The sequence below is a fragment of the Suncus etruscus genome, chromosome 9 (genome assembly GCF_024139225.1).
Source record: "Suncus etruscus isolate mSunEtr1 chromosome 9, mSunEtr1.pri.cur, whole genome shotgun sequence".
In the NCBI taxonomy this organism is placed as follows: Eukaryota; Metazoa; Chordata; class Mammalia; order Eulipotyphla; family Soricidae; genus Suncus; species Suncus etruscus.
Genome location: NC_064856.1, coordinates 83673384 through 83684698, shown reverse-complemented (window position 1 = coordinate 83684698; position 11315 = coordinate 83673384). Strand labels below are relative to the sequence as shown.

At 42.6% G+C, this 11315-nt stretch overlaps 1 protein-coding gene across 3 annotated transcripts in view; it reads right to left on the bottom strand.

Annotated features, from left to right (window-relative positions):
• Positions 1 to 4434: 4434 nt before the first annotated feature.
• Positions 4435 to 11315, bottom strand: part of KIAA1549L (KIAA1549 like) — a 311480-nt gene continuing 304599 nt past the window's right edge. For all 3 annotated transcript variants that reach the window (XM_049780074.1, XM_049780075.1, XM_049780076.1), the window contains one exon: positions 4435 to 5720. In XM_049780074.1, coding sequence (XP_049636031.1) covers positions 5439 to 5720 — 282 coding nt within the window. In that variant the 3' untranslated portion in view covers positions 4435 to 5438. The remainder of the gene's footprint in view (positions 5721 to 11315) is intronic.

Below are 11315 nucleotides of genomic sequence, written 5' to 3'. Positions count from 1 at the left end.
TTCACTAAGTGTAAGTTTGACCTATGGAGACAAATTCTGTGCTTCATAAATCTCCCTATGTTTACAATCTATACAACCAAAGCAACTTAATGTACTCTGCAAGAATTCATTGCAGAGAAATGATTCTGGCACTACTAATCATTTCCTAACTATTCCTATCCACAAATACTCTACATTTTAGAATTTACCACAGATTAGGATTCTGTATCAGTTGGCCTTAAGAAACCCAGAAACCTTTCAATTCCCAGAACTGGAACTTATTGCATTTGGAAGGGCAGAACTACAATAAAAGTAATTTCACTTAAAACCCATTTTATTTCGAGGGATTCTATTGGCAGATTTATTGGTTTTCTCATCCATGCAGAATGAGGGCCAGGAGCCACATAAATGAACAAAGACTACTGATTTCCAAGTACAACTTTCACTTATCTGTTCAGTGAGATGGTGTGCTAATGGAGACTTGGCAAGAAGTCACTTTTTTACCCAAAAGCAGTGACAGTAGCATTGATGTGGGGTGGGAAATAGTTGTGGACAAGTCTGGCTTATCTACAGGGCTTTCAGTGTATGTGTTCTCACATGATGCACAATTCAAAGATGCTCTTCTCCTTGATAGTACCCAAAATAAATGTTGCCTAGCATCCTGGGAGTTCTGGTCCATTCCAGCTCATAGTAGGTTTCTTTTGATGATCATGCTTAGGATTCTCTCCCTTAATGCCTCCTCTATCTAGATATTAACCCATGATAAAAGCCAAAAGTCAGTTTTTATTTTAAATCAATATTTAAGTCCTTTGATACATTATCTCATTTTTCTCTAATAGTATATTTTTTTGTTTTTGGGCCACACCTGGTGACGCTCAGGGGTTAATTCTGGCTATGTGCTCAGAAATAGCTCCTGGATTGGAAGACCATATGGGATGCCTGGGGATCGAACCGAGGTTCGTCCTAGGTTAGAGCTTGTAAGACAAACACCCTTCTGCTTGTGCCACCGCTCTAGCCCTTCTAATAGTATTTCTTTTTTTTTTGGGGGGGGGGCACACCCGTTTGATGCTCAGGGGTTACTCCTAGCTAAGTGCTCAGAAATCGCCCCTGGCTTGGGGGGACCATATGGGACGCTGGGGGATCGAACCACAGTCCTTCCTTGGCTAGTGCTTGCAATGCAGACACCTTACCTCTAGCGCCACCTCGCCGACCCCTAGTATTTCTTTTAATTGGGTGTTAAATTCCTCTCATTCATCTACATTCTCAGAAAAATTTTAGATATAGAAGCAATGATTTCTACATATTTTTCCAATCAAGAGTGCTAATTAACCCAAGAAACTGAGGGTGTGAGGTATTCGACTCACACTAGGTCATTATACCCCACGGAAAAGGGAAGCACCAGAACAATGGGAGAGGTCTTCCAGCCACCTCAGCTGGGCTTTGCCTGCCCATACATTCCCAAGAGTACTATTAAATAACTTTCTCTTATGCTGAATTATCTAATTAATAAATGCACGTTATAACTTTTTCTGGGACTAAAGAACTGATTCTATCATCTAGTTTTAGTCAGCTCAAATTGCTGGTCAAAGAACCATGTTCTTGTGGTTCGTGTGGGTGTGTCACATATAAACAACAGTTTGTTGATTGTTTCAGAAAATTTTCTTCATAGCTCTAGAGCAGTGGTCCTCAAACTATGGCCCACGGGCCACATATTATATTTGTATCTGTTTTGTTTCTTCATTGCAAAATAAGATATATGCAGTGTGCATAAGAATTCGTTCATAAGTTTTGTTTTTACTATAGTCAGACTCTCCCATGGTCTGAGGGACAGTGAACTGGCCCCCTGTTTAAAAAGTTTGAGGACCCCTGCGAGGAATCCCAGGTAGGTTAGATTATCATGAGAGTTATCTTCTGGGGTGTAGACTATTGACTTATTTTATCTTCACATGATTAAAAAAATGCCAAGAGAATTCTGTGGGGTCGCTTTAAAAAAATAAAAGCACAAATTTATTCATTAAGACCCCACCCACATTAATTACATTCCAAGATCCTGTCTTCTCATATTGGGGTTACACATTCAATATATAAACAGTCAATCCATAGCACACAGCTCCAAAATAAATGTTTTGTCTAGCTAACTACTGGCATCTCAATTTACTGGTATGAATGAGGATATCAACTAATTTTTGGTTTGTTTGCTTTGGATCCATACCTGACAAACCTCAAGGCTAATTCCTGGCTCTGCACTCAGAGATCACTCCTGGTAGATCACAGGGGACCATATGGGTGCCTGGGGTCAATCCTGGGTTAGCTGTGCAAGGTAAGCACTCTACCCACTATACTGTCTCTCTACTAGATTTTTATGTTCCTGTACCACTCAGTCAATTCACCCAAAGCATAGCGTAGAATCTATCTGACAATGGCCAGCTATCATGGCCCCCTTTTGCCTGCCTGTTTGGAACCATTGCACTGAGATGAAATAAAAACCTAGAGTCTTGTCTAGCAGTTGAAACATCATTTGCTTGATGGTACTTTCTGGAAAAAGCCAAAATGTATTTCTTTTCATGAATGCAGAAAACACATCAAAATTAGTTCAGAAAAATGTTTATTATACTACAAATGCATTGTTCTCTATACATTTTTATCAGAAGTTCTTCCCCTATTTGATAATTTTGTTTCTTTGCAAGCACATAGGAGTCCCCTCATATGGCCCTTGTTTACTTTTTATACTTCCTAGCATGGTTCAGGAAATGTGTCATTGACAAGCGTGCAGGCAGTATGGTGAAATGGAAAGCAAGTTGGATCATGAATCAGCAGGCTGGGGCTGGAACCCTCAGGCAGTTGACTCTACTTCTCTGGACTTGCACTTTCTTTTCCAATGACACCAAAGTCCTTTGTGGCATCTTCAACTGTCTGCCATGTCCTAAGGAACACAGAGTGTCTGGATGCTCATAGAAAAAATTTTTTTGCCTCACTTTCATGAGGCACTTTGACCATCAGCCCTTTCTCAGAGTCAGTTTTTCAGGTATCTGCCACCTCCATGATTTTTGTGAGACTCTTCAGAGAACCAAACACCTTTCAGTCTCAGAAAACTTGAAAATCAACTGGTTTTCTTTTTCTCCAGTATCTATTTTTCTTAAACCTTAGGTGTCTAGTTTAAGAAAGTGATTTAGCAAGCTATATTTCTTGTCGTCTCAGTTGTCTAACTCAGTGTTTCTTGGGACCCTATAAAGATCACAACGATTTGTTTCTCCAACCTTTTTGTATGCTGGAGCAAACTGTAGGCTCATTCTTGTTAAGACACTGGACCATCCAAAAGCTCAGACACTGTGTTTGAAGCATGTGCATATATTTTAATTACATTAAGGTCTTGAAACTTCAATTTTTACATACAGTATTTCCAGGCATTTACCAAGTAGACAAAATACTGGGTTGATATTGTTGCACTGATGAAATATTATTGATAAGGCGGGACAATGTAGCTGACTTTATCAGACTCATACCATTTGCATGAAAAGGCTGAGTTTCTTTGGCTCTTTGTTCATTCTAGTGCATTGAATACCTATTTGGATAGATTTAGGCATTGTATTAACCTGTCAGTAAAATCTTGCACTGTCCACAGTGTTTTGCAAGCTGATTTAGATTTTGGACTACAACAACTGGCCATTGGTAGAAATATACCATATATACACATGGAAATTACAAAAATACATTTTATTTATAGCTGATTTTTTTTAAGTAACAAAAAACTAACACTATGAAAGATCAACTAGCATACCAAAAGGACACTACCTAGTAGCATCTGAACAAGAGACTTGTATGGGAATTCCATGACACATCATCTCCGGAACATTCCAGAAAGGGCAATTTGTCACTGGGAAATAAAAATGGCATATTGGAAAAGTCTGTGCTTTGACAGTTTGAATCTCCAGTTCAAATAAGTTTCACTCCTACTCTTCTCTCAACTTTCAAATGTCTACCACCTTCTCTCAGTAAAGACCAAAGAAACTCATGAAGATAATGGAAAGATGGGCTGAGAAGGGAATAATAATGGTACAGCTGAAGCCAGATGGGTCATGGGTGGAGGCAGAACAGAACCTCGTTCTTCAACAGATACCGAGGAAGTCTCCAACATGGCACATGTTGGTGAGGAGACCAGAGCTTTCCTTCCCATGGCTTCCCCAGTCAGCAGCTTTTGTTATGCTTTTGTTGACAATCAGTGGCTGCTGCCTCAGGGCTCGCTGTGAGGTAAAGGCCACACTGAGTGGCTGTGCCAGGGAGGTTTGGTCTCAAGGTCAGCAGCCCTACCATTTCAGCAAGAGTCCTCCAGAGCCCCTAACTACAGGGCAGGGAGGGGACTGGCTAGCTCCATACACTTCTTAAAATTATATTTACAGTCAAAGTAAGCCAACAGATTTTCTATATTTAGAAGCTTGTATAAACAAGAGCCTGCAGCCTGGGGAGACTGGATCCACCGTTTCTGTTTCGAACGGGTCTCTGATCATTTCCTTTTATGTCACTGGGCAGCATGCTGGACATGACTGTGGAAGAGACAGCACTTCTGTTGTAAAGGCTGATGTCTCTATGAACCCACCCCACCCCCCTCCAAAGAAAGAAGCTTCATTTTCAGGCCACCTTCACTGCAGGGCAAAGGAAAAACGCGACAAGTCATTGTTCTTTTCATAGGATTCTAAAAGCTCTTAGCACCAACCCTCTTTCAGTTAGATCCTAACTTGAGCCACACTCTGTTTCCAAAATGACAACACTCTTTCAAAAAGATGTCAACACAAATCCAACATTCCCTCTCAGCTTCTCTCTTTTCTTGGCCTTTGTTTAATTACCGGGGGATTAAAAGAGTCAGGACTATTTATAGGTGCAGTCATGGAACTTACTGATTTTCATCCAAATTCATTTGACTTTGAACATGAACCTCTCAAAGCAAAGGGCTCAAGTTTCTTGGCTGGAGTGTGTGTCTCTCTTATGGACCCGAGGTGATTTGAAGGATGACAGTCCCAGCTGAGTGAGAACTGGTAGAGTCCGGTGCTTAATCACACATCTGTGTTGTCTTTACACAGAAACAGTTAACATGCAGAAGTCACCGAAGACAGAGCTAGTTCTTCCCCCTTCTGGTAATTTATTCAAAAGTGGCATCACACAGGAATCTGCAGATTAGTTAGGTCTCCTATGACTAAGGCTTCCTAGAGAAATACACCCACAGTTCCAACATATAACATAAGTGAATATCAGACATATCATTCCACACAGGGAATTCTTGGTGCATAATCAGTTTAGTAAGCTGAGAATCCAGTCATTCCAGAGAGTCCCCTGTTTCCCTGAAGCCACAATGTTCACCTGTTTTGGACACTCATATAAAGTCTATGTCTCAAGTCCCAACAAGTTCAATTAGAGAAATTATAGGGCTCTTGCCATCGAGGGTTAAGTCCTGCAGGTCTAAGGCCTTAGACCTGAAACTCAAACATGTCTGTCTGTTTCTTGGCTAGCTTGGCCACCTCTTCCCGGATAGCCTTTACGAGGGCTGCTGTGGAAATGTTGGTTAGGGGGGTGTCAGGTGGGTCATTCTCTGCCAGGCTCTGTTGTGATGCCGCTGTGGAGGGCACTGGGCCCTGTTCCAAGCTGGGGTGCATGCTGCTCGGCTGGCTATACTGACGATGGAGCCTGGATGGCGAGCTCTGTTGATAACGGGAGCGAGGGTAAGCTTCAATGTATCCAGGGAGGGGGACCTGTAGTGGATTAAGAGAGAAGACCAGGGTCTGAGGTTAGGAAGGATCTCAAGTCCTAGGACATGCTGAATACAGGAGGAAACTGAGGACAAGGACATATTTAGAAGAAAATGGCAGCTTCATGTCATTGAATGAATACAAAACCTGAGACTTGTTTAGAACTGAGGTTGTGTTGGTTGGGTAATTAATATGGTTGCTTTATACCTCGCTATTGCAAAGAGTTGGAACATACCTGAGTCTGCACCTGAACTACCTGGCCATCTTTTAAATATGAACATAATCTGCATTAAATGGAAGTACAGTTGATCTTTGTATAATACAGAAGTGAAGAGTGCTAGCACTCACCTTAGTTGAAAATCTGCATATGATTTTTAGCTTCCTTTAAACTTAACTACCATTTTCCTTTGGTATCTGATAAGAGGAATTGATTTCAGCATGTAGAATCCCCAAATCTACAGATGTTCAAGACCCTATGGCCAACCCTCTACATTTACAATTCATGTTGGGCTGAATTCATGAAAGCAGAAGTAGAAGTGTAAAATCCTCTTAGTGGATCTGCAAAGTTCAAATCCATGCAGTTTAAGTTTAACTGCACTGCTTTTCCTTCCTTCCTTCCTTCTTTCTTTCTTTCTTTCTTTCTTTCTTTCTTTCTTTCTTTCTTTCTTTCTTTCTTTCTTTCTTTCTTTCTTTCTTTCTTTCTTTCTTTCTTTCTTTCTTTCTTTCTTTCTTTCTTTCTTTCTGTCTGTCTGCCTGCCTGCCTTCCTCCCTCCCTCCCTTTCTTCTTCCCTCCCTCTCTTTCTTCCTCCCTCCCTCTCTTTCTTCCTCCCTCCCTCCCTCCCTCCCTCCCTCTCTTCTTCCCTCCCTCCCTCCCTCCCTTTCTTCCTCCCTCCCTCTCTTCCTCCCTCCTCCCTCCCTCCCTCCCTTTCTTCCTCCCTCCCTCACTCTCTTCTTCCCTCCCTCTCTTCTTCCCTCCCTCCCTCCCTCCCTCCCTCTCTTCTTCCCTCCCTCCCTCCCTCCCTTCCTTCTTCCCTCCCTCCCCCCCTCTTCCTTCCTTCCTTCCTTCTTCCCTCCCTCCCCCCTCCCCTCCCTCCCTCCCTCCTTCCCTCCCTCCCTCTCTCTCTTGGAGGGAGTTGGGGAAAGCAGAATTCTATGGCTTTCTGACACACTATGCACTCCAATATGCACTCTAATTATCTGTTTCTTTTCTTTGCTGTGCAATCTGGGAATGAGGTTGATGACTGATGAACAGTTGGGTAAGAAATGTGTGTTCTTTCATAACCTCAAGAACTCAAGAACAAAAAAAAAAAAAAGAACTCAAGAACATATTATTTATGGCAAGGGTTAAGACCACATAGACTGTGTCCTTGGAGCCTTCCAAACATGATCTCCTTAAATCTTTAAATCAAACATGATCTCCTTTCATCCTTAAAGCAACAGTTTAGGATGTAGGAAGCGCTATTTTGATTTTAGAAGAGAAAACAGAAGCAGAGTCTAAGGTGTCATGGCTCTAAGAGCTGGAAGTGTATGTGAGACATGATCTTGGCTTTTTAAAATTATTTTATTATTTTATTTTTTTTTCTTATTCAAAATAGAACACACATTTCTTTGCTTAACCACATGGACACCTCCAGTCATAAGGCGTAGTTAACAATGTTCAGGATTGACTTTCCCTAGAAACAGTGCCACCCACTGGAGTCTGCTCCACAGTAACTTACAAAAAGATTTTATACCCCATAAAGTTAGATGCCACACTGCCAGACAAACATCTTGAAATGATGTAGGCATAGGCTGACACAGGGAATTGGATTCATGTAAGAAGTCAGACCACTTGTGAGGGCAAGCAATCTCTCTGAGTTTGGAAGATGAATAGGCTGTGGCAGGAAGAAAAAGTGGGAGAAGCATTCCAGAAATAGGGAAAAACAAATGCCAAATCACAAGAGCTGGAACAGAGCAACAATAAAGTGAGTAGAGCATTTGCCTGGTGGCTGACCTGGGTTCAATCCCTAGCATCCCATATGGTCCCCTGAGCACAATCAGGAGTAATTTCTGAATGACCCCAAGAAATGCTAAGTGCATCCCAAACTGCCCACCTTCAAAAAAAAAAGCATAAGAGCACTGTGCCCTTTTTTTTGGGGGGTGGTAGAGGGGGAATTCAATTTGGCCCACATTGTAGGTTATATTGTAGGCCACATTGTAGGATAGAAAATTTGCGCAAGGTGCACAATAGATGGGTAGGCAGGGCCAGATAAGAAAGAAGCTGAATGCAGAGGGTGGAGTTTCAACTTCTCCAGTGCCCTCAGGACATTCTCTGCACATTTCTGAGCATGTAGCATGTGCCATTCTTTCTAGACAGACTCCACTGGGTCCTGGTAAGGGTTGGGCGATGGCTTAGAAATTTAGTTTTGGGAAATTGCAGAAAGGCACACTCCCTACTAGATGTTTTACCAACATCTCCCCAGCTTGAGAAGGCAGCTCTCTTGAGATGCATGACTGTTAATCCACCTGCGAGCCACAAATGGGGCCCATCTGAGGTGTTGAGGAAGGGACTACAGTTTCGAAAGAATGCTCTGAAGGTGGCCCTTGGAACTTGAAAGGAGATTATTTCTTTTTTGGTTTTTGGGTCACACCTGGCAGTGTTCAGGGGTTACTCCCGGCTCTTTGCTCAGAAATCGCTCCTGGCAGGCTCGGGGGACCATATGGGATACCAGGATTCGAACCACCATCCTTCTGCATGCAAGGCAAATGCCCTACCTCCATGCTATCTCTGGCCTCAAGAAGAGAAGATTTCTGAAGCTACCTCTATAGGTCCTATATAGTTTCAGGAGGACCCTAACTAAATGGGATGTATAATCCAAGATTGTTTCTTTAATTTTGGTTTTTGGGTCACACCCGTTGATGATCAGGGGTTACTTCTGGTTATGCGCTCAGAAATCACTCCTCGCTTGTGGGGGGCATATGGGATGCTGGGGGTTCTAACTGCGGTCTGTCCTAAGCTAGCGCTGGCAAGACAGATGTCTTATTGCTTTCGCTACTGCTCCAGTCCCTGATTGGTTCCTTAATTTTGTCACAAGATCTGACAAAGGAAATTAAAGGAACAAGTCAATGATAATGGTGTGGTTTAGACACAAAAATCTGGAGGATTTCACCTGCACCTTAGAGAAAAGTCAGGGTGAGACTGTCCTTGGGTCACAATAGCTGGTGATTTAGTGTTCAAGAGCAATGTAGAGCTATGGCCAGAGCTGAATACTTTGCATGGGAGCAGGGAGCCTAAGGAAGCTGCCATGTCCCTCTTCCCCACATTTCTAATTCAGTTAGAGCTTATCTGAACTGTGTGTGCTGGAGTTAAGAGTTAATGTCCAGGGCCCGGAGAGATAGCACAATGGCGTTTGCCTTGCAAGCAGCCGATCCAGGACCAAAGGTGGTTGGTTCGAATCCCGGTGTCCCATATGGTCCCCCGTGCCTGCCAGGAGCTATTTCTGAGCAGACAGCCAGGAGTAACCCCTGAGCACCGCTGGGTGTGACCCAAAAACAACAACAACAAAAACAAAACAAAACAAAAAACCAACCAACCAAACAAACAAACAAACAAAAAAGAGTTACTGTCCAAAGAGAACCCTGACACATTGGTATGGCCTCAGGGTAATACTCAGAAGTGGGAATGATGAGGATATGAGAAACTCTGCCTCTCTTAGAGCAGCTGCAGGTGAAAGCCAATTTCTCTTCTTAGTCAAAATTTAGGGCTAGCTTCCTATCAGGGTTTGGTCCTCCTGGCTTTGTTTCTACTGTCTTTGGGTATTATTCTTCTACTGTGTTTCTGTGTAGCCCAAAAATGAGTGTGAATATACTATGAGGAGGGCTGAGAAGGGATCACTTTGACAATGATAGTGGGAAGTGATCACTTTGGACAAGAACTGGGTGCTGAAAGGAGGTAAAGTGATATGGCTGATACTCTTTCAGTGACATTATTACAAACCACAGTGCCTAAAATTAAAAAAAGGAAAAAAGAAAAGTGTCTGCCATAGAGGTAGGCTGGGGGTTGGGAGGGAAACTGGGGACATTGGTGGAAGGAAGTAGACACTGGTGATGGATTGGTGCTCAAAAACTGTATGACTGAAGATCAATGATGAACAACTTTGTAAGTTTGTAATTCATGGTGATTCAATAAATTCTTTTTTTTTTTTTTTTTTGGTTTTTGGGTCACACCCGGCAGTGCTCAGGGGTTATTCCTGGCTCCATGCTCAGAAATTGCTCCTGGCAGGCACGGGGGACCATATGGGATGCCGGGATTTGAACCGATGACCTCCTGCATGAAAGGCAAACGCCTTACCTCCATGCTATCTCTCCGGCCCCGATTCAATAAATTCTTAAAAATTAAAAACAATTCAGCTATGTGCTTCTAAAATATTTAGGACTAGCTGATACCAGTACTTCCCTAGCCAGTGCCGACAGCAGACATTACTGATAGATCACAGCAACCTGTCCTGCTGAACCTGGGAAGCTCCTTCCTTACCCAGCACCAAGGAAGAAACCTATTTGTGTAGCCAGGGGGCTGATTTTATTGAAGTCACCTACTGATGCCTTGATAATAGCATCAGCAAGGTCAGACAGCCAAATGATGAGGAGTTTCTTCTCATATGCACATTGAGGATGTGCATTACTTCTGCCCTAATGGGATACCTTTCTCCAAATGATAACTAGACTCTAAGTTCCCTGCACAGCCTTCTCTGTGTAATCAAGAACCTCCACTCACTGCCCTGCTTCACTGCAGGTACTGATGGGTTCCCGAAAAGGCCCATTCAGGCAGCAACAATCATCTGCCTCTTAATTAAAAATCACTAATAGGAAAACAGTTCCTTTCACAACAGGGGTATGGACCCAGAATGATAGTGGCCTCCTGGGAGGAAGATTAAGTGCTGATTTGTCCGGTTTCCTTTCCTTTATTTCTTAAGGCAATATGAACTTAAATGCATCTATCTGGATCATGCCGTATGCCAGGCTGAGTTTTCTTTCCTATGTGTCTTGAGGGGAGAGCAAAGGCCAAGATTTCCAAAAACCCTTCTGTCACTCCCACAGAGAAGCTGTGTCATCTTCTGCAGAGGGTGAGTTGCATCACACCTGCTTGTTCACTGTCTGCCTAGGTCAAGTCAATTTACTTTTTTGAGATTTTAGATGTTAGGGGTCAAAGAAACCCTAAAGAGGTCAACTATTCTCCAGTGATTAGAGTTGCTTAAAAGGGCAAACACTGACCACAGAGGCAAAGAGGTTTCCAAAGTCACAAACCGATGCCAAGATTTACCAACTTAACAGTATGAAACTCCCACCCTGCCATGTCCTCTCTTAGAGATTATTTACACCAGTTTTACAAACAATTCTAATGAGCCCAGACATGCCTCCTTCGCAGATAAAAGCTCATCAGGAAAAGCATTCTAAAGAATGAGCATATCTCTACAAATGGGGACATTTTCAGTGATCTTAGGCCAGCTGGGAGGAAGATCAGAGAAAGAAAAATGAACACATGGAGGCATCATATTAATTCTAAAATTATAATAGTTTGAAGATATTTGTCATAGGGGTAAGATTCTTATAAAATATCAG